The sequence below is a fragment of the Sinohyriopsis cumingii genome, chromosome 14 (assembly GCF_028554795.1).
Source record: "Sinohyriopsis cumingii isolate HCF-2022 chromosome 14, ASM2855479v2, whole genome shotgun sequence".
NCBI lineage: Eukaryota > Metazoa > Mollusca > Bivalvia > Unionida > Unionidae > Sinohyriopsis > Sinohyriopsis cumingii.
In genome coordinates this window covers 97623329-97648101 of record NC_142974.1, presented here as the reverse complement: position 1 = coordinate 97648101, position 24773 = coordinate 97623329, and the positions used below count along the sequence as shown (strand labels likewise).

Sequence of the window (24773 nt, the reverse complement as noted above, 5' to 3'; positions counted from 1 at the left end):
ACACCTGGCATTGATGTACTGTATATTTAAGCATGAATTACCATCATTAAATTAAAAGAAGGAATGAAGAAACATATCACAGCGTGTATGTGCCCCCAATGCATATATGAGTTAACAATAAGGAATTAAGGTGGGATATAAAATGTGGGAAATATATATCACCTGTATAGTAGCTTGAGACCACAAATGAACTGTTAACATAAATTCACACCCATTTTAGGCACTGTTAGTCATAACAAAAAAGGGCATTGTTTAATTGCTAGTACTTTCAGGCACTGTAGAACAGGCAGTTTCTTTTGAAGTATGTCAAAGAGGCTTCAGTATAACCTTTAGCTATTTTAGCTATTGTGCAATTTGGGCACGACTGACCAGAATACGAAATGGGGGCAAGTTGGGGGGGGGGGGTAATAATGCACTCCACAGAGAGAAACAGCATGTCCTTTGAGAATTTCACGTGTATTGGACCAGAAAAATCGGTAAATATTAAGTGAAAATGATGCTTAAATAGGCCGTAAAAAATTCCCGATGGCAGGTTCCAATCTGCATGCTTTCGGATTCAATCTTCCAACTTGTTTTTTTTAAAAGATTTATTTTTTGCATGACACACTAGAATAACTGTACGGTATTGACTACATTTATTCAATGACTATTTGAATTCTTTGGAAATCTTTCTGTACGTTTGAAACTTCAACACAGAAGGACATTTTTCATTGGAACATATTCAGATTTCTTGGAACTATTGGAATTGAAAGAACTTTAAGGAAATAGGAATCATTCACCACACTAAGTTAATTTAATTCTTTCACTTCTGTATTTTGAGAAATAAATTATTTTCAATTATGCAAAACTTGTTTGTTTTGCAATTTCTTGTTGCATAGTTTAATTCCCTGGAGTCGTAGCAAGACAGTGGTTGCAAAAGTAAAAGATCAATGAGCAAATTTAACATATATTACTTACCCCACCTGGATTCATGTTTGGTGACACATTCATTCTTCAAAATATCACAACCAGTTGTAAATGAATTGACGACTTGTGCCTTGATACATATATCACAGAACATCTGCTTTAACTTTATATCATATCTCAGCCACGGTTGCCCAAGTTTCCAACTGTCGTGAAATTTTCAGGAACTTTTGACCTATGCACTTGCAGCATTACTACCATCACTACATGTAGATGATGTTGGACTGCCAGGTATAACATCAGGTTCATGACTGTGTTGTCTGATGAATTTGCACTAAATCCAAATGCAGTTAACTTTGTTAACTTAATCTTAGGATGAGACGATGAACACACAACATCTAACTTATGTGTACCCATGATAAAGTTGCACTGTTGACAGTATATAATTCTGACTGAGATTTTTTCCATTTGCTTTGTATTTATACACAGCAATCGGTACTTCAAAGGTAATCAGTTTTCTCTGAAGTTTCAGGAAAACTATTTGATTGGTACATTTAAAAAACAACAGAAGGATTAGCCGTTATGCAATTAATTGTAGCTGTTTCTGTTCACGTATTCAGAGGTCGGTCAATTGTAGGTATAGTACGGTAGCACTGACAGTGTATCACAGCATACAGTACTCAGGCCTGATGTCAACATAAATAGATTATAATGTAACAATGCACTATAAACATGGGTTTGTCAATATGAACAATGGATTTGTTTATGTAACAGATAGATTCCAGTGCATTGTGTATCCAAGTTTGTGACTTCCTTTCGTGGTCGCTTTGAATTTCCCCACTCCAATTCCATGACCATAGGTACAAATTAAACAACCAAAAAGATGTTGCCAAAAAAAATCGCCAGAAGGTTTATTTTGTCGACAATAAGAATTTTTTTCTCATAATTTGTGACATTGGCAAAGCCCAGGAAGATCCCTGAGTAATTACATGGATGAGCTGGACATTATTAAGTAAACTGTGTATAGAAAACTTATCTGTACTTATTCTAATGGGGCAGAAGCTATACAGTAATATAAACTGTGTATAGAAAACTTACCTGTACTTTTCTAATGGGGCAGAAGCTATACAGTAATATAAACTGTGTATAGAAAACTTACCTGTACTTATTCTAATGGGGCAGAAGCTATACAGTAATATAAACTGTGTATAGAAAACTTACCTGTACTTATTCTAATGGGGCAGAAGCTATACAGTAATATAAACTGTGTATAGAAAACTTACCTGTACTTATTCTAATGGGGCAGAAGCTATACAGTAATATAAACTGTGTATAGAAAACTTATCTGTACTTATTCTAATGGGGCAGAAGCTATACAGTAATTTAAACTGTGTACAGAAAACTTATCTGTACTTATTCTAATGGGGCAGAAGCTATACAGTAATATAAGCTGTGTATAGAAAACTTACCTGTACTTATTCTAATGGGGCAGAAGCTATACAGTAATATAAACTGTGTATAGAAAACTTACCTGTACTTATTCTAATGGGGCAGAAGCTATACAGTAATATAAACTGTGTATAGAAAACTTACCTGTACTTATTCTAATGGGGCAGAAGCCATACAGTAATAAAAACTGTGTATAGAAAACTTACCTGTACTTATTCTAATGGGGCAGAAGCTATACAGTAATATAAACTGTGTATAGAAAACTTACCTGTACTTATTCTAATGGGGCAGAAGCTATACAGTAATATAAACTGTGTATAGAAAACTTACCTGTACTTATTCTAACGGGGCAAAAGTTATACAGTAATATAAACAAATCTTCTATATTACACACAAAACATGCACATAAAAAGGAACCAAAGCATCATTGTTAATACTAATGAAGTAGATGCTATAATATTAATTATGAGACCATGTTATCTGTAAGAAATGCTGAATGATGTTCAATACAGGCAAAATCAGTAAAGTGTCACGTGTTTGACTATGATTTAGATGCTAAGACAAGATAATGTAGACACATAACTGTATTTATCCTGACTAAGCAGAAAATATAAAGTAATACTAAATGAGTTTTCTAAGTCACACCCCAGACATGCACTTATTAAATAAAATATAGTTATCAAAGTGAGGGGATGCCATTGCAACTTGTGCAGGTATCTATCAAAGGTGCCTCAGTTTGTAAAGACAGCAAAGTGGAAAAAATAGAAAGTTAGGAAACTTTGGTGAAGAACAGAAAAGTTGGAAATTTCAGATGGCGTATACTTTATTTGAAGATAAACTCCTGAAACTTGTTTGGGTTAGAAAACTTCCAAACTGCTTGGTTGGATTTTGTGAGGCCTCTCTCCAGAAAGCAAGCTACTCAGCATAAGTGGAAGCAGTAAATGACAATTTGATAGGATTTGGTGCCTATTCTGATACGAAGGCAAGATTACTCTATTTAACTGTTACCTGGTTGGGCCAATTACTTGGGAAGAACCAATGGACATTTATTATCATTCCTGACTTGGGATTTGTGGAGAACAAGTGTACATTCCCTACTGAGGGCATGGGAAAAACAAGTGGATATTTATTATTATTGCATGTTTGGGGTTTAGGGAGAACATTGTGGGCATTCCCTGTTGGGGGCTTAGGGAGAACAAGTGGGCATTCCCTGTTGGGGGCTTAGGGAGAACAAGTGGACATTTATTATCATTCCTTGCTGGAAACCTGGGAAGAACAAGAGGTCAATCATTGTCAAGAAAATAAGGATGAATACTTGCATGGAACATGGAAAGAACAAAGTGCAATCTAAGGGAATATTTTGTCAAAATATATTTATTTTATTTTTATGAACAAAGTGGACAATGACCCCTGTTGTCAGAAAATAAAGTATAACTGACTCACTCCATTCTCATAAAATGTCTAAATGTGGAAGGTCAACATAAATTTGTCTTACGATCAATAGATGGCATAACAGCAGCAACAGACAGGCCTGTCACAATCACCATACTTCCAAGAACAAAGAATGGCAATCCGAATCCTCCCAGCTGAAAGAGTAGTGCAAACAATCTAGAACACAAGACTTGTGTTGTTTTATACTATGCATCTTACAAGTAATTTATAAATACAAAGAATAAAAAGACCATTATTTACTCCTGCATTAACTCAGGCTTTTCATTTTGTGGCATTGAATGCCATTTCTCTGCAAATGATAGCTTATGCATGGAAGCTAATATATTTGGTGGAAGAAGAACCTGGGAAAAACCACTGACCCAAGGGAATGAACTGAAAAGCTTTCTCACATACCCATGTTGGTTGAACTGAGACTCAAGCTCACACCGACAGGTGAGTTGTGTGAGTGATCTGTAATGGTGAGTGCCTTCGATGATCTGGCCACCTGGTGCCCTTGGTTAACTCATATGTAGACAAGAGTTTGTACATTAGCAGCAGTGCCTACTACACCAAGACATGATGGGCATGAAATCCCACATATGATGGTCTTCTCCAAAACCTGGTTGAAACAGAGAACTAATTCCCAAGTATCTTGGCATAGGTTACAGATACTCCTTATAGAAGCCACAAGAACATTTCACACATGTATCACAGTGTAATCTTGCATATAAGATGAGGTCAACACACATGTATCACAGTGTAATCTTGCATATAAGATGAGATCAACACACATGTATCGCAGTGTAATCTTGCATATAAGATGAGGTTAACACACATGTATCGCAGTGTAATCTTGCATATAAGATGAGGTCAACACACATGTATCACAGTGTAATCTTGCATATAAGATGAGGTCAACACACATGTATCACAGTGTAATCTTGCATATAAGATGAGATCAACACACATGTATCACAGTGTAATCTTGCATATAAGATGAGATCAACACACATGTATCGCAGTGTAATCTTGCATATAAGATGAGGTCAACACACATGATTCGCAGTGTAATCTTGCATATAAGATGAGGTCAACACACATGTATCGCAATGTAATCTTGCATATAAGATGAGGTCAACACACATGTATTGCAATGTAATCTTGCATATAAGATGAGGTCAACACACATGTATCGCAGTGTAATCTTGCATATAAGATGAGGTCAACACACATGTATCGCAATGTAATCTTGCATATAAGATGAGGTCAACACACATGTATCGCAGTGTAATCTTGCATATAAGATGAGGTCAACACACATGTATCACAGTGTAATCTTGCATATAAGATGAGGTCAACACACATGTATCGCAATGTAATCTTGCATATAAGGTGAGGTCAATACTAATGTATTGGTTTCATTTCAAACAATTATTTACCAAATCTGAACATGAGTTACCTATGGCTAGGCAGAAATTCCCAAGGTCTGATTTGGCCATTTTATAGTTGGTCAAAAAGTGTCATCAAACACGTCAGACAGATACTAACAAGAGATATACCAGAGACATGTAATCAATGTATCCAAATTTAATTCAGTTAAATCAGCCACATGTCTGTTTGAGTTTAACTGTGAACATATCACTTCCCATTTAATGTTTGAGATTGTCTCCACATTTAGATGAACAGGTAATCAAATTTCTCCCCATAACTGTACTTCTCCCCATAACTGTTTATCTACAGCACTAAAAGAACATTAATGTTTGTACTCAGTTTGAAGATAAACAAGGAAAGAAACACCGATATTAATTTTCATTTTAATTAGAATCATCAAAACATTTAATTGAGACTTAATAATGTCATTTAATCAGATGACTTAGTTCACATTACTTTGAAAGTGGCTTGGCTGGTGGTAGGGATAACAATAAATACCAACGTAGACAAAGAAAAGAGAATGGATTTAAATCCTTTATTAAACATTATCAATATTCTAATCCTATTCAAATAATGCAATGAATATTCTAATCCTATTCAAATAGATTCAATAAATATTCCAATATATTCAATGAATGTTCCAATATTATTCCAATACATTCAATGAAATATTCTAATTCTATTCCAATATATTCAGTGAATATTCCAATCCTATTCCAATATTATTCAATTAATATTCAAATAGAAAATTTGGTATACGTATTGTTTACAACAAAGTTATAAATATGTCTTGCATTTGCAGAAAAATTAGAACCAGATAAACATATGTATAACCAAGCAACTGCAATCAAAGATAAACACATGTATAACCAAGCAACTGCAATCAAAGATAAACACATGCATAACCAAGCAACTGCAATCAAAGATAAACACATGCATAACCAAGCAACTGCAATCAAAGATAAACACATGTACAACCAAGCAACTGCAATCAAAGATAAACACATGCATAACCAAGCAACTGCAATCAAAGATAAACACATGCATAACCAAGCAAATGCAATCAAAGATAAACACATGTATAACCAAGCAACTGCAATCAAAGATAAACACATGCATAACCAAACTACTGCAATCAAAGATAAACACATGTATAACCAAGCAACTGCAATCAAAGATAAACACATGCATAACCAAGCAACTGCAATCAAAGATAAACACATGCATAACCAAACTACTGCAATCAAAGATAAACACATGTATAACCAAACTACTGCAATCAAAGATAAACACATGTATAACCAAACTACTGCAATCAAAGATAAACACATGCATAACCAAGCAACTGCAATCAAAGATAAACACATGTATAACCAAGCAACTGCAATCAAAGATAAACACATGCATAACCAAGCAACTGCAATCAAAGATAAACACATGTATAACCAAGCAACTGCAATCAAAGATAAACACATGCATAACCAAGCAACTGCAATCAAAGATAAACACATGTATAACCAAGCAACTGCAATCAAAGATAAACACATGCATAACCAAGCAACTGCAATCAAAGATAAACACATGCATAACCAAGCAAATGCAATCAAAGATAAACACATGTATAACCAAGCAAATGCAATCAAAGATAAACACATGCATAACCAAGCAACTGCAATCAAAGATAAACACATGTATAACCAAGCAACTGCAATCAAAGATAAACACATGTATAACCAAGCAACTGCAATCAAAGATAAACACATGTATAACCAAGCAACTGCAATCAAAGATAAACACATGCATAACCAAGCAACTGCAATCAAAGATAAACACATGTATAACCAAGCAACTGCAATCAAAGATAAACACATGCATAACCAAGCAACTGCAATCAAAGATAAACACATGTATAACCAAGCAACTGCAATCAAAGATAAACACATGCATAACCAAGCAACTGCAATCAAAGATAAACACATGCATAACCAAGCAAATGCAATCAAAGATAAACACATGTATAACCAAGCAAATGCAATCAAAGATAAACACATGCATAACCAAGCAACTGCAATCAAAGATAAACACATGCATAACCAAGCAACTGCAATCAAAGATAAACACATGTATAACCAAGCAACTGCAATCAAAGATAAACACATGCATAACCAAGCAACTGCAATCAAAGATAAACACATGTATAACCAAGCAACTGCAATCAAAGATAAACACATGTATAACCAAGCAACTGCAATCAAAGATAAACACATGTATAACCAAGCAACTGCAATCAAAGATAAACACATGCATAACCAAGCAACTGCAATCAAAGATAAACACATGTATAACCAAGCAAATGCAATCAAAGATAAACACATGCATAACCAAACAACTGCAATCAAAGATAAACACATGTATAACCAAGCAAATGCAATCAATGTAACTGTTTTATGGCACAGCAATATTTCTGAAAGCTATATCATGCCAAGGCATGTGCAATGCCAAAGGAAAGATAACAGGAACAATTTCAGGCTGATCTATTACAGAAGGTACCCTTCTAGTCACGATTCCAATGCCATAAAAACTGAGCCACAACAGTAATCTAGGCCTGTCATCACATAAAACACAGGCAGATTAGGGTCTATGCTATTTGTTATGCTCTTGATTTAACTCAACAGCAATGAACCTGATTTGCCAGTGCATTATGTCCACTGTGGATACTGATCTGCTGGTGCATTATGTCCATTGTGGACCCTGATCTGCTGGCACATTATGTCCATTGTGGACCCTGATAGACCCAGATCTGCCAGTGCCTTATGTCCATTATGAACCCAGATCTACCAGTATCTTAACATACTCTGACCTGCCAGTGCATTATGTCTGCAATTCTACACACATCACTCATAAAACAATACATTTTGTCCCCTACCTCATACAATGCACCTCCTATGGGAGGGCCAACCATCAACCCCAGACCACTAAAAGTCTCCAGGGAACCCTGTAACAGAGATTAAGAAACACTATATTATTGGAAATAAGAATACTCCAGAAACTGTCTAATAACATGATGTAAATATGAAATACAAAAAATGCATATTAAAGGTAAAGTTCACTTGGTGCAAATAACCAATACCTAAATGAGTCCTAATATTTAAGTGCAGACAGATATTCAACATTCATTCACTGTGTGTTCTAGCACTATAGCCTGTATATCAGTGATACTAATTTGTATTTGCAGGATCATATCAAGCCCTCATTTTTGTAGATCTATGGTTGCTGAATTATCAGTCTTAATGACAATTTCCTCTAGAATGACTGAATTTAGCAACATCAATAACAGACACCTGACTGTGTCTTGCCATGGTAACTCTTCAAAATAGAGAATATGATCTCAACACTTTGATACATGAATTCATTTCATATTAAATTCATTATAACATTTTGCATTGCTTTGCGTGTCATTGGAATCAGTCAATGTCTTGCTTACTATGGGAATTATTCGCTGCCTTTTTGTCATTAGAATAATTCACTGTCTTGTTTATCATGGGAATTATTCACTGTCTTTCTTGTCATTAGAATAATTCACTGTTTTGTTTATCATGGGAATTATTCACTGTCTTTCTTGTCGTTGGAATTATTCATTGTCGTGCTTATCATGGGAATTATTCAGTCTTTCTTGTCACAGGAATATTTCCCTGTCTTGCTTGCCATTGGAATCATTCACTGTCTTGCCTGTCATGGGAATTATTCACTTCTTGCTTGTCATTGGAATCACCCACTGTCTTGCTTATCACTGGAATCATTCACTGTCATGCTTGTCATGGGAATTATTCACTGTCTTGCTTGTCATGGGAATCATTCACTGTCTTGCTTGTTGCTGGAATTATTCATTGTCTTGCTTGTCATTGGAATTGTTCACTGTCTTGCTTGTCATAGGAATTAATCACTTTTTCGCTTATCATAGGAATTATTCACTGTCTTGCTTGTCATGGGAATCATTCACTGTCTTGCTTGTTGCTGGAATTGTTCACTGTCTTGCTTGTCATAGGAATTATTCACTGTCTTGCTTGTCTAAGGAATCATTCATTTTCTTGCTTGTCATTGGAATTGTTTGTCAAAGGGATCATTCACTTTCTTGCTTGTCAATGGAATTATTCATTGTAAGTTTTTTTATAGGAAATATTCAATGTCTTGCTTGTTATAGGAATTATTCAACCTTTTTTAAAAATGTCATAATACATAAATGGAGCCTCAGTAATGGAATTGTCAAACCCACAATAATCAGGCTGTTGGTTTCAATCCTACTATCAGATTAGCTGGTTTGTCTATCAAGGCATGTCCTAAACAAGATAATTTGCTCCAACTCTCTCAGCACTAGATAATTTTCAACAAAGACCTGCAAAATCAGGGACTGAAAACAGAGGTGATCCAAAGTCTGTCTACTTAATCTCCAACACAGACCTGCAACATCAGAGACTGAAAACAGTGGTGATCCAAAGTCCAAAGTATGTGTCTACTTAATCTCTAACACAGACCTGCAACATCAGGGATTGAAAACAGAGGTGATCCAAAGTCTGTGTCTACTTAACCTCCAACACAGACCTGCAACATCAGGGATTGAAAACAGAGGTAATCCAAGGTCTGTGTCTAGGTAATTTCCAACACAGATTTGTAACATCTATGACTGAAAACAGAGGTAATCCAAGGTCTGTGTCTAGGTAATTTCCAATGCCAATTTATACAGTATATAGTCTATCAGACTGGTCAAATTTGAGACAATTTCTGGTATAACATCATCAAATGTAACCCTATCTCTAAATCTGCATGGCTAAGGCTTTTAGAGTTCAGATAAATATCACTATTCAATCGAAAGTACACTATCAACTACTGAACAAATTTATGGTAGACCAGCTTAAATATAACACTTCAACATGTTTCATACTAGTGAAATATTCAAGCAACCAGCCTGATTCAGTTATCTAGGAGCATATGATATGCAGCAAAAGGTTGTATGAACTTGTTAAGGCAGCCAGGTAGATGTCTCATTATGGGTCTATTCAAGTTTGTTGGGGTTTGAACCTAGACAAGGAACTCCCAGTCAGGGGGTTACATTATTTGTCTCCCTATTAGAAGCTCTGCCAAGCAGGGCAACAAATAAAGTAACTCCACAGTTGGGAATTCCTTGTCTTGGTACAAGCACTAACAAACTTGAACTTGAACAGACTCATAATGATTACTTTTCTCAGCCAATTTTTTACAATTAAATTAAAGTAACCCTTAACTTTTGTACAATTAAATTAAAACAACCCTTCAATTTTTCAATACAGTTAGCACATTCAACATAAATTAATTAGGTACTATTATTGCCTATCACTTTATATAAAGGGCATCAGATCTTCTACTCTTTTATGAAAATATGAATAAATATTTAAGTATAATCTAGATATAAGTTCTGCTCTTAGAAAATAAAAAATAAATTAATAGAAAAAAAGATAATTGTAATGTGATGGAAGTATTGCATCATAAGCATCCGGAACAATGTGCTATTGTTTAAAACACAAAGCATTAATAGACTGATTCAGTGGCCTAATGGTTAGAGAGTCCACCTCAGATGCAGGAGGTTGCAGGTTCAAATCGTGGCCAAGTCATACCAAAGACTTATAAAAATGGTACAATCAGCTGCCTCGCTAGGCACTCAGCATGAAGAGGTTAGTGTTAGGACTGGTCGGCCTGGTGTCAGGATAATGTGACTGGGTGGGACATCATGCTACGAGTCCAAGAATTGCCACTAACCTGGATCTTATTATGAATCCCTGACTGACAGTAAAAGACAAGAAGGCTGACATGGTATAAAACATTGATAAAAGCTCAGGCAATGTTTGGGGGAAATTGTACACTTTTGTTAGGACAGAATTCTCATGGTGAACAAATTCATAAAAACCAATTGTTTGTGTCAATGGTGACATAATTTATTCTATGCATACAGTACCCAATATACTTGCTTATAAGTCCAACTGGAAACAACACAGACCCAGATCTGCCATCACATAATGCACCAGCAGATTTGGGTCTATATTGTTTATACTACTGATTGCTAACAAACTGCACAGACCCAAAGATGCCAGCACATTATCAAATGACAGATATGTCTCTGTGCAATTTTATCTGGTCTATGCTGTCTAATCTGGGTCTATGCAGTCTGATCTGGGTCTATGCTGTCTGATCTGGGTCTATGCAGTCTGCTCTGGGTCTATGCAGTCTGATCTGGGTCTATGCAGCCTGATCTGGGTCTATGCTGTCTGATCTGGGTCTATGCAGTCTGATCTGGGTCTATGCAGTCTGATCTGAATCGGTGCAGTTTGCATTTGAACTAGATTTAAAAGTATGTATATACTATACAGCCAATAAGCAAACAGCAACAATGTGATGTAAGACTTGTGCTGAATTTAATTAACTCTCAGTAAATTCAATGACTTAAATATATTAAGATCTACAGTAACTTACAATGACCGTTGTAGAGTATGCGGGGAACTCATAGGCAACTATGGCAAATAAGGAAGTGACAAAAGCAGAACATCCCAATGCCTCTACACTCCTGACAACAAAACACATCACTACAAAAGTTGTACCATCTGGACCAGCATTTAAATTTCTGAAAAAATTAAATGCAGCTTAGACTGATCAGTAGTTGCTTTCATTCATACGAAGTGCAACTTTCTTTCAGTCCTTCATTCCTAACTTTCTTCATTAACCCATCAAACAATTAACTACTCCATTCATAAATACATGCTTTATTCACTAATCAACTTATTTATTTATTCATTTCTTTATCAACTGTTTTGCTGTCTGTGCTGATTATTGGACTGATTAACCAACTTAGTGTTTAATATGCATATATTCATACATTCTGTTTCATTTACTTATATTTTATAGCTGTGTGAAGTATTTATTTGACACAGAACATGTATTTGCATAAACATCCCATTTTTTAGTCACTTTTCCAAGTCATATGCATTATATTTTAACAAAGAAGGTCAAATGTTAAAAAAAAGTCAAAGTTCTTTCAAGAGACTTGAGTAAGATATCAATGTACAAATGAATCCTTCCCAAAAGATTATATGAAGGACATACAATGTTACTTACCCAAATAATATTGCACAACCTCCACATACCATTATACCAGTCACAAACATAAATTTTGCACCAATCCTGGTAATCTGCAACAATAAATAGTAGTTTTTTGTATTCAATGTTTGGTTGCCCATGTATTTTCAGCAATAAAAGGGACTGTGTTTTGTATTCAATGTTGGTTGCCCATGCATTTTCAACAATAAATGGTACTGTGTTGTGTATTCAATGTTGGGTGCCCATGTATTTTCAGCAATAAAAGGGACTGTGTTTTGTATTCAATGTTGGTTGCCCATGCATTTTCAAAACTTTTCTACCGCTGCCACATTCTACTGTACTTGGTACAACTAAAATAAATACCTGACCTTTCAAATTAGAACACGTTTTTGTGAGTATTCAAATAGAATATTGGTGTTCAAAATTTCATTATTTTGTAGATCATCCCAGCATTTAACTGGACTGGTACCATATACACTCGCTTATAAGTCAACCAATTTTTAATAAAAAAATTTGATTCATGCAGAGAAGGAGTCATCTTAGAAGTGCAGCTTACAAAAAAAATTGATAAATCCTGGAATAATCTTAGAAACTAATAATGTCTCAAGTACACACAGAAACTGCAAATTATATTTATGTTTTCATGCCTCCATTCACATTCAAAAATGCATATACTGTATGCACTGTGTTTAACTGTTTTATGATGGTATTCATTACACATTACTTGTGTCCACAGTTATCTGGATTTTAATAATTTCAAAATATTATGGGTAAGTTAAATACTACCTACTTCAAAGTGAAGTGTCTGTCAGTGTTGTTTACCATGTGTGTTTACTAGTATGTGCATTGCTTCCATTTGCATACCAATCCTAACAACCTGTATTTGTATTAATATCAGTGTTTTGCCTGTGTATTTGGCCTGACAAGATCATGGCTTATAAAGGTAGCACTCCCTTTGTTTTCAAGTTGATGATCCTTTTAATCAAGCCATAAATTCAGTATATGTATTTGTTCAGTGCCAAGTAGAGCTCTCCATCTTCCAGTGAATGTTTAACCTTAATCTCTCAGCTTGTTTTCCCCATATTATAACCCTTTGATCAAACTTTGAGTTTGATACTTGCTCAATCCCAAATAACAAAGGGTGGTTATTTGAACTCCATATGATCTTTACACACAACTGACTCATGTTCAGTTGCAGCCTTTAATAGATTTTTCACACACTGCATGGTCAAAATGTTAATTTCGAGTCCAAGCTCAGTCTCTACTTAACACATTAACCCCTGGAGGTTTTTGTCGTTTTCACCTGAAATTCAAGTAGGAAACACATTTTGAAAGCTATTTCTGAATACATCCTAATACATCAACTTCCAAGTGATTTTCAAATAACCTAATGCCTAGTTGTGTTAGAAACATCGTTTTTCATTGGCTATTTGGCTCGCGCATGAGCAGATTGGATACAATTTGGAGTTTTATTTTTATTTTTTATTTTTTGCTTAAAAGACCCATTATTTTCGTATCAAGACCACTCTTTATTCCAAATGCCCATCTTATCCTACTTTTGCAAAGGCTCATCTGTCTGTTTGCAGTTCATACTGGTCTGCCTTAGATCTGAGACAAATAGGTCTAAAATCGGACACAAAATCATATTCCAACCACAAGCAAATTTTGGGTGAAAAAAACTGGGTCAAAAAAATGATGTTTTCTACTCTGTATTTTGTAGTGCAACTAGAACTTCCAGATTATTTTGTATCATTGTAGAGCTACATCTGTCTACTTTCCTATAATACCACCCACTTTAGTGTATCATACATCAGCTTGATGCTACAGAGCTCGGCAGTAGGCTACTACCTCCTGCCACGTAAACTCGTCAGCAGGGGTTAATGTGTTAAGCACTCATATTTGACATTAGAGGAAACAAAAAACAGACAATATTTATGATGACTAGATCATAATGAGGATCAATTCTTGGATTTTGATTAACTTAGATCTGGTATAGAATACTGTGAATCACAGAAATGTGGACTTAACTTTCATTGTTTATTTGTGAGACATGTGGAATTAAAATATTACAGATATTGTGAATTGGATCATTTCTAAACAGTTTTTATACCGGTATGTGAACTTTACTTAAATTCCAGGATTTATCATATAATGGACTGTAAATGTTACGCATTATTTCTTTTAATACATATATAATTAAAACCATTGCAAGTTATTACTTTATTTATGACATATTCCAACAGCAATTAAGTGCCACAAGTTCTCAAATAAAAATTTACAAGATTCAACTGGTGCATGCACGGGTAAATACGGTAGCTACAAATACAGTATACTTACAAAGTTTCCAAAGACAGGAGAAGATACAAATATCACAAGCTGAAATACACCAAAGACCAATCCAACTTCAGTTGGTGTGGCTCCTTTCTTTTGTGCCTACAAAAGAACAAACCATTGGACAAATATAATTGTGTTTGTAATAAAGTACTTCATAAAACAATGAAGTCCCTTGTAAATGTTGGAGCCCCATGTCAAGCTATGGAGTCCCCTGTATAAGGATGGAGCCCCTTAAGTGATATGCATGCAATTATATTTTAATTTGTTATAATTAAATATGTTTAATTATTTTTAAATAATGTTTTGCTATTCTGAAAATATACTTTTCATTAAATTAAATATAATTTCATTATTAGTTAATAATACTTCACTATTGTAAAATAGAAAAATACTATTTCATTCATTCAAAATAGTACTTGGATATTTTGAAATATTTCATTTAAAAACAATATCTAAGTTCAATTATCTTTAAATATAAAGACATATTCACAGAGTCATAGCCCATAAAATCTGCACACTACTGAAATGCCCAAGTTCATATCTTAATATGTTATTATTTTCATGCAATTCTTCCAAATTTCTATCATGTCAGGCAATTCATCAAAATCGGAGTCAAATCAAGCAATTCATCCCAATTTCTATCAAGGCAGGAAATTCATCCAATTTTCTATTAGTCAGGCAATTCTTTCAAATTTCTATTAGTCAGGCAATTCTTCCTAATTTCTATTAAGTCAGGCAATTCATCCAGATTTATATTAAGACAGGTAGGTCATCTTAATTTCTATTAAGTCAGGCAATTCATCCTAATTTCTATATAGTCAGGCAATTCATCCTAATTTCTATTAAGTCAGGCAAATCATCCAAATTTCTATTAAGTCAGGCAATTCATCCAAATTTCTATATAGTCTGGCAATTCATCCTAATTTCTATTAAGTCAGGCAAATCATCCAAATTTCTATTAAGTCAGGCAATTCATCCAAATTTCTATATAGTCAGGCAATTCATCCTAATTTCTATTAAGTCAGGCAAATCATCCAAATTTCTATTAAGTCAGGCAATTCATCCAAATTTCTATATAGTCTGGCAATTCATCCTAATTTCTATTAAGTCAGGCAAATCATCCAAATTTCTATTAAGTCAGGCAATTCATCCAAATTTCTATATAGTCTGGCAATTCATCCTAATTTCTATTAAGTCCACAGAATACTGTAGTTAGACTAAGCATGTCAATACAGCAAAATAGATATCTGTTGATGTCTAGAACTGCCAATACTGGATTCTGGAAAGCACCATTTTCATTTAGGACCAACTTGACACTATAAGCTGAATACTGGTTAAAAGCCCATTTCAATATGACTTTCAGTTCTGCTTAAGTAACAATAACAAGATTTTCAAATTAGCTACTGTGGTGGACATACTGGTTGTCAGATGGATACCATTTTGACTCAGGGCCAAGAAAGCATCATCAAACGTTTTCTGGTGGAAACTCCATGTTGATATGACATCCTGTTTTGTAAGCATAACAACATTCTGACATGGCTGCCATGATGACCATATGATCAGACTGTCACCATTTCCATTTAGTACCAACTAGACCTCTTTGGGTAAAAGCACAATGTTGATATGACTAGCCATCTAGGACACGTAGTGGTACGATGGACAATGTGGCAGTCATAGTAGAAGTTAGATCAGCACCATTTTCATTTATGACCAACTGGACATCTTAAGAAGTTAAAAACCCTATTCAGGTATGACCATTCATTCTGGAGTAAAACTGACAAGATTTCAAGATGGTCAATGTAGCAGGCATATTAAATGTCTGAATGGCACCATTTTCATTTAAAACCAACTGGACATCATAAAAAGTATTCTGGTGTCAACTCCAAGTCAATATTACAGTTCTTTCAAGAGAAGATGCAATAACAAGAATTTCAAGACAGCTACTGTGGCAGCCATACTAGCCTGATCAGCACCATTTTCATTTATGACCGACTTGATATCATTTGAAATTTTTCTGTGAAAACCCATGTTGATATAAACATCCATTCAGGACTAACCAGACCATGGGATGAATGTGTGTGTAAAGCTTCATGGCAATGGATAGACAACATCCCATTAAAATAAACTCTAATGATCTGTGACCAGTAGAGTTCAAAATCATTTTAAAAATTGCCTAAATAACTGAAAAATCTACTAAAGTATCTACATACAATTTCCAATGTGTTTATCGAGTAGTTTTTCATTAATCAATGTTGTCACCATAAAAGGTTAAAATCGAAACAGATAAAAAAGTAAAGAATACCTAAAATGGCCTGAAACACAGCTTCCATTTTTTGTTAGTTGAATGAACAAGGTACAAGTAAGACACCAGAATTCTGTGCTTGTAAAACCTGCATTCTGTTTTGACAGCTTGAGTCTCTTGGGTAGGTACATGAGGATAAGAATTTGGTGTGTGTATACTCATACCACATAGTTATATGTTGGTGATCTCAAAAGTTTCCAAGCTATGACCCAGGGTGTTTAGTACAGGGAGGGGTAAAGAACGACTCTAGGCCAATGACAGTTTCAAGTGAAATCTGCCTTTTCATGCACATATGGTTAAGGGGTGAGAATCTCATAAGTTTGTTAGGTTATGCCCCAGCGGTTAAGTCCATAGGTTAGGGACAGACCTTTGGAATGATATTAGTTGCATTTATAATTATGTCTTTTCATGCCATGCATGCATATCTATGGTTATATGGTGGGGATCTCAATAGTTTCTATGTTATGACTAGGAACAAACATATCAATGAAAACCTCATGGTGGAGAGGGAGGGTAGGAATGAACCAGACACCCCATTCTGCCATGTGCTATCACCTGTGTCATTGACCACAAAACCAAATTCTCAGACATCTAGGATACACAACTATGAAGCCACCCCCACTGACAAGATAAAAGTGCAAAAGTTTTAGTACAATCTACATTATAGGGTAATCACTGATCCAAGTTTGATGTGTCTAGCTTTAATGGCACTGGAGGAGTTCAAATACATTCATGTATGTACAAATGCATGCCTGGATGAATGGACAAATTGTATCATAGCATCCCTACACTTCTTGTGGTATAAGTACAGAAATAGCTGCTCAAGTATCCCTTAATAATTAGGCATATGTAATTAGCTTAATAGAATGAATGAAGTCATCAGCCCACTGCAAGTTAAATGCTACCAGCAATGGTCCACTGATCAGTGCTCGTATCTATTAACTTTATTTTCAGAAAGAGGAAAACTGAAAACAAAAGTCTCGATTAAAGTCTAGCATTGAAAAAAGCAAAACATGCAGTTGGTTAACACAGCCCCAGTTGGCCAAGTGGTCTAAGGCACTCACCTTTACAGATCTCTCGCATATCACCACTGTCCATGTGTGTTCTAGTCTTGGGCTCAGCCAATGTGTGTACTGAGCCAGCATTCTGTGGGTCAGTGGTTCTTACCAGGTATGTTAAATTCACTACAAACTTCAGAACTTGCTTCTCGATAATAAACTGTATCTATCAAATAAAGGATTCAGTGGGTGCTCCTTTTTTCTTAGTCACCTTGCTGTTTTTCTTTGATAACATTTTTGAAAGACCAGGATAATTTAAAGTAATTTAATTGTTACTTACACAATAATATTTATAACAGTGTTCGAGTGGTCAATTGAAATGAGTTGACCTAACACACAACCATGACCGAGGCCCTGAGTGGTTGAGTGGTCTAAAACGGGCACCATTACGGATCACTGTCATCTCACCTCTGTATATTACACAAGGCTAAATATGGTATATAAAGAAGCACTGAAGGACTGGTATTAAGCACAATGGGGGAGGGGGTGGGTGAGGAGTACAAGACTATTGTGGAACATTCTAAGCAAATATCATAGAACCCAAACTGCAGGCAAATGAAGGTAAGGCATCCAGGCCTACGCTGTCTGTAGCAAAATGTGCATTATACAAAGCTAAATAAGGCATACCAAGTATTTTTAAAGGCCTGTTTATTGGCATTATGTGGTCAACAATAATTTTCAGGATGAATCTACTGATCATGAATAGGAATTCACTTAACTCTGTCTATGCCAATACCTGGAATCAAATATGCACAGCGCATCCTCACCTCAGTTGGAAAAAATGGGGCCAAAAGTGAAAAGCAAGTACAGGCTCCAAAGTTTATAAATCCCATGCAGATGAAAATAAACTTCTGTCGACGAGTAATTTTTTTCCAGGAAAATTCATCTTTCTTCTCCATGTCATGTGATGACAGTTCATTTGGTGGATCAAACTGTGGCTCCAGAAGTGGGGTGGTTTCACTCCTAAATTCTTCAGCCATTGATTAAGTGCCTCTCAAAAGTCAAAAATCTGTAACAAAAAGACAGGACGGGGAAAAATTATACAATTTTCTACCTTGCAAAGGCAATTTGATAAAGGCAAACAGAAATTCCAACTTTTGTTTATAATTCAGATCACATATTAGCCATATATACTCTCTTTATTAGTCAAGTCCAACTGAAAACAACACAGACCATAATCTGCCATCATATAATGCACAAGCAAATCAGGATCTATGCTGTTTGTTCTATTGATTACTCCCAAAATACTGCAATTTCCGAAAAAGTGTCAACATTTTTGGTAATTCTATACTGAAAAACAATGAACATCACTTTTTGTAAAGTGCATTCAGTTCCATTGATCATCATATACAAAACTCCTGTAAAACTTACTAAGTCAGCACTGGTCTCGATTACAAATTATACTCAGCGTATCATCTGATGTATGATTACTATACCGAAGGTGACATGCATGTTCATACAAGGTTACACTTGGTATTTCATTCCATGGTAGCCATTATGAACCAAAGTTGACAAAACGTAGCTATGATTCATCTTATCCTACATAAATAGAAATACAATAAAGGTTAAACTTTTTAAATCAGTAATATTTCAATAATAAGAACGATGTTAATAATAGATTCTTTAATATAATTATATTTCTTTGATTACATATCATTTAAAATTCATGTTAATTTAAATATGATTTTTTTTATCTGTACTGTTGTTATTCATTGTATTCAACTTTACGTACATTTTTGTGTGTTCGATTTAATCATGAATTCTTTTGTTTGTGGGGAAATATTCTGCCAGTATAAGCGTGGACATTCTTTCTTATAGAAAGGTTGCAATTTATTTTATAACTAAATATGTGAATGGTACAATACCCAAATTAGGTAAATGCCACAATAATATAGATTTGTTCCCTAACTGAATGTTAGGCTGGGTCAGCCACTATATGTTGATTTATTTACATTTACATGTTTCGACTGACAGAGATTTTTTAATATAGTAATAGAAACTTTACAAACTGTAACCATGCATCAATAACAAAACGGTTTTAATAATAATAATAATAATAATAATAATAATGAGGAATTTGTATAGCGCCTGATCTTAAGAAGCTCTAAGCGCTTTACAACACTATACCGATAACAACATTAAGTACCATGATAATACAGCTTTCTAGACCATTTCAAATAGTATTTAAATTATGTTACTAATTCCAAAGGTATACACTAGTCCTACAATGTAAAACGTAGCACATGTTATTGATGTTTTAGTGTCTCGTGTTCTGATAATTCTATTTCGCAAGTCCACATTCCATTTCATCTATAAATAAAATACGCATTTATCTAACAATATCTGTGTGTAATTCTATATCATAGATCAACGTTGATACAGTGACACCTGACACAAGTCTCGCGTCTTGACTACGAAAATAATTAAGACCTACCGGATAAAAACGAGTGCCTTTGCATTACGAGATTGTAAACACTCATAAATGTAATCGTGCGTTAATAATAAATAAATACCTTTCATATACAATGTGTTTCAGTATCAGCAAACCTTCTGACATCTCCTTGAATCACTGAATCTATCTCCAGTAATTTACACATGTATTGTGCAACATGGGGGGGGGGGAGCTCTACCGATAGTATGAACTTTCGACCAAGTGATGGGAGTAAGGTGAAGTTGTTTTAATTTGCAACATGCACATTTGAGAGAATGTTGGCATACCTCTATCTTACCTTCATGTAACGTGGATGAAGGTTCTTTGGATATTGTACTCGTGGAAATTGTACATGATCTAAGTCCACAGCTAACTAAAATGAGTGCTCCCCTGTGTAAAAAAAAAAAAAAAAAAAAAAAAAAAAAAATTAGTCTAATAACAATTATTCAAATAGCGAAATGAATTTTGCCAGACAAAACAATACCAGATGTTGTAAGTGCAATGAATGAACTATCAAATCTATCAAATGTAAAAAAAAATTATACAATGTACCTCTTAAGTTCAGAAGTCAAAACAATCAAGCGGAGCTAGCAATTTTTATTAAGATGCACATATGAACTAAAGCAGCAGTTTTCCATCCACCTAGCTCATCTTTAGAACAATTTCAGACACAAGAACCAAAACTCAAAATTCGTGCAAGTACATCCATTTCACAGGGGCTCGTATCGTTGCTTACAATCGAACGGTCATACATGTACTATATAATAAAATACTTATTTATTATATAGTACATGTATGACCGGTCGATTGTAAGCAACGATACGAGCCCCTGTGATCCATTTATGGTCGCCTGCCTTCCTGGTCACTACCTCCTTTGCCTCAGTTGGACACAAGCGTGCAACGCGCGCATGAAACACCCAACATAAATAAAAGCAAAAATAAATGAATAGCTAGATTCTATGGTGAAAGAATCCTTGCACAATTCTATCAAGAGGCCTCCTAGAACTACCCAGTCCAGCAGCTAGTAGAAGCAGCTAACTACCATTAGTCTAATGAACATATGCAAGGCTGCATATCTTAAGCTGAGACGCATCAGCTCAATTCGCAAATATCTTTCAGCTGATGCCACTAAAACACTTGTGTGTTCATTAGTACTTTCAAGACTGGACTATTGTAACTCAATTCTGTCAATCTCATCTCAATATGTGCTCCAAAAACTTCAAAAAGTTCAAAACACAGCTGCTCGGATCATAGAGTACCACGATCAGAGAGCACACTTCCCCGCTGCTCTGTACCCTACACTGACTATCCATTCGATCCAGAATCAAACACAAAATTTGTTCTCTGTGCTACGTTTCACTGTTGGACTCTAGTCCAACATACCTATCCGACGTCACCCATGTGTACACACCAGCAAGATACTTACGCTCCTCTTCTGACAATCGTATACTCATTATTCCCACTAAGAAAACAAAGTCATATGGACAGCGTTCTTTTGCATACCAGGGCCCAGCAACGTGGAATGAATTGCCCACTGAACTTAGACAAAGACACAGTGATCCCATTCAAGAGTGCTCTCAGAACCCACTTATTTCGACGGCAGGAACAAACTTAAAGACCTAATAATGTTTCCTACCTTAAATATTATCAGCATGTTTTTTATGATTTCTAATTTCATGGTGTTTGTTTTTGTAATCATATCATTATATGTTTTTTATTTTATAGGTGTTGTCTAATGTTATAAAGCGCTTAGAGCTTCTAAAGACTAGGCGCTATACAAAGTCCTCATTATTATTATTATTATTATTATTATTATTGTTGTTGTTGTTTACGCTACATAGCTACCATTTCCCCGAAATTACCCGAGAGGAAAAAGGACTGTGGAGAAATGTAAATAAGCAGAAGAAACACGGGGAACTTCTGCTAAAAAAGCCCTTCTAAGGGCTACCAATACTGCCTCTTATCCGGGGAACCATTTTGGCTTGATATCCCGTTTCGATAAAATTACTATGTACACTAACTTGATTCGTCAATCCACCGGTTCAAAATTCAAACCTTTTATGACCTAAAAGAGACCAAACTTTTTATCTGTTGCTCAGACATATTAGTTATTAAAAATTTGTAGGGCATCTACAATGTACACTATGCACTAAAATTTTTACGATTGTCAGGACGTGGGAAAATTTATCAACTTGTTTTGATCTGACCCAATTGCACAGGTGGCTAACACATTATTGGCATTTTTCTATTGTCCATTAGTACAACTAGACTAAATTTGACTAAGTACGGACTGACGTTCTTGGGAGTACACGACATCCATGCCTGGCTTGCCGAGTTCCTTCCTCTCTTGCCTCTCTGGGACATCGTATAACGGCGATGTGGAACAATTTCCACCCGCCTAAAGCTAGGTGTCCCGATGTAACGTCATCGTTGCGACCAATCGCAACGGGCGTTACATACTGCTTGGGTCGACACCTAGTACAGAAAATACGGACTAAATCAACTCATTGTTAACATGAGTGTGTGTTGGGCCCATTCCCACGCATGAAAGCCCTTCATTCAGGTCGTTATCTCTAAGTCCTACGACCTGACGTTATCTCTAAGTCCTACGACCTGACGGCTAAATTAGCAGTGCTCCTTGAGCACATAAACGCCTGGGGGATGTGGCACTAATTCCTTCACCCAGAAACATTTAGCATCCCGCTGTGCGATAATAAACCCGTCGCACATGCCCTTCTGGGCGCACGCGACGTAAATCCAATCAATCAATCAATTTGAAGTAAGGCCAAGCTGTTTGTTGTATACGCCATATAACCATAAAACACATATCGGTCATACAAAAATAAACAGTAACTAAGATATACAGTGTCTTTATTACAGAGCCAGTAGAACCAGTTAGGAAAACCGATGAAATTCTTTTTCTTTATAAAGGAAATCCTGGTAAAATATAAAATTATGGAGTGCATCTAAAACAACTCTTTAGTTAAGTTACCTCCCATATGGTCCTACTGAAGAACGCAAATACGCGGTCCTAGTCCAATAAATCAACCAACCGAATCCCCCAAATATGTATTGATACTGATGGATGATATATGGGTCTGATGTCACTTGTTCATTACAATGTGCAATTTTTGCTGCATGAAAATCTTTCCGTAACAAACCTGTGTACGCTTTTGACTTATACCTGTAATTGGTAACAACCATATCTAGAGCGAAATTCAAAGTGGCCACAGGACAGATGGTTGTGCTATTCTACGTCAACGTTCCAGTTACCAAACACAGGATTTGTTTTGGAAATATAATGTACATGTCACGAAGAAAACCTTCAGCCGACGGTAGCTCCACAGCCGTTAGAATTACCGGCAAGTGTATAAAATGTACAGCGATGTGTGCAGCCAAAACTGGCTTCATATTTTTGCACGTTTAAATGAATAGGTAATATCATCCCCTAAACCGAAAATCAGTATCATCACGGAAAAGGGGCTGATTTCTCGGCATAACGAGGTCCTACTAAACACTGTCAAGACATGCAAAGACACAACGACAGGTATGGACATACAAACTAAAGCATGCAAAAACACGCAAAGACAAACAAACAAACAAAGACATGCACGGATGCACATTTGCACAATGACGCACAAAGACAGGTAACATGATACACAGACACTGATATCATTCCAGTTAATTCCTTTTTTAATGTCTTTGCATGATTATGCTTGTCAGCTTTTCTTTGCGTGCCATTGTACTTTTTACAGGACTTTCTGCACATTAGTGTATCACTATTTCAACCGCCACACGGCTCCGAACACAGTGATATCCAGGAAGAGTTGACGTTGTAATTTATGCCAGAACCAAAATTTGGATGTTTCAGACTTGGTAATAATGGGTCTGTCCACAAACAGTTTAATTCAGGGTGACACAAGCTAAACAAAGTCAGTTTTTAAAACGTATTATAGCAGAAACATCCTCGGCTACTCGACCCCGTGTCCTACTTTCTCTGGTCTTTTAGGATAAGTCTTGTATTTGGACTGATATCCCTCTGAATCTGTCTGGGTCCTGGTGCTCCAGAGTGCGCCATATTTCTACTCCAGCTCAATATCATCTTGTTCCTGATTTCTTGTAGCCGTCTGGGTCGCTGACTGAGTCGCTGGGTCGCTGAGTCATCGTCTGGGTGTCATATGGTCGCCGACTGGGTCGTCGACGGAGTCGCTGGGTCACAACTGTGTCGCAGAGTCGCCGACTGTCTTTTTCTGGTCGCAGAGTCGCCGAATGGGTGGCCGATTCGGTCGTAGAGTCGCCGAATGTGTCGCAG

General features: G+C 35.8%; 1 protein-coding gene across 1 annotated transcript in view; it reads right to left on the bottom strand.

Annotated features, from left to right (window-relative positions):
- LOC149784455 (MFS-type transporter SLC18B1-like) overlaps positions 1–20820 on the bottom strand; it is a 93290-nt gene extending 72470 nt beyond the window's left edge. The window contains exons 1-7 of the mRNA XM_089933273.1: positions 20544–20820; positions 18798–19039; positions 14674–14769; positions 12355–12428; positions 11716–11863; positions 8141–8209; positions 3848–3938 (exon numbers count right to left, since the gene is read on the bottom strand). Coding sequence (XP_089789399.1) covers positions 3848–3938; positions 8141–8209; positions 11716–11863; positions 12355–12428; positions 14674–14769; positions 18798–19010 — 691 coding nt within the window. The 5' untranslated portion in view covers positions 19011–19039; positions 20544–20820. The remainder of the gene's footprint in view (positions 1–3847; positions 3939–8140; positions 8210–11715; positions 11864–12354; positions 12429–14673; positions 14770–18797; positions 19040–20543) is intronic.
- Positions 20821–24773: the final 3953 nt, after the last annotated feature.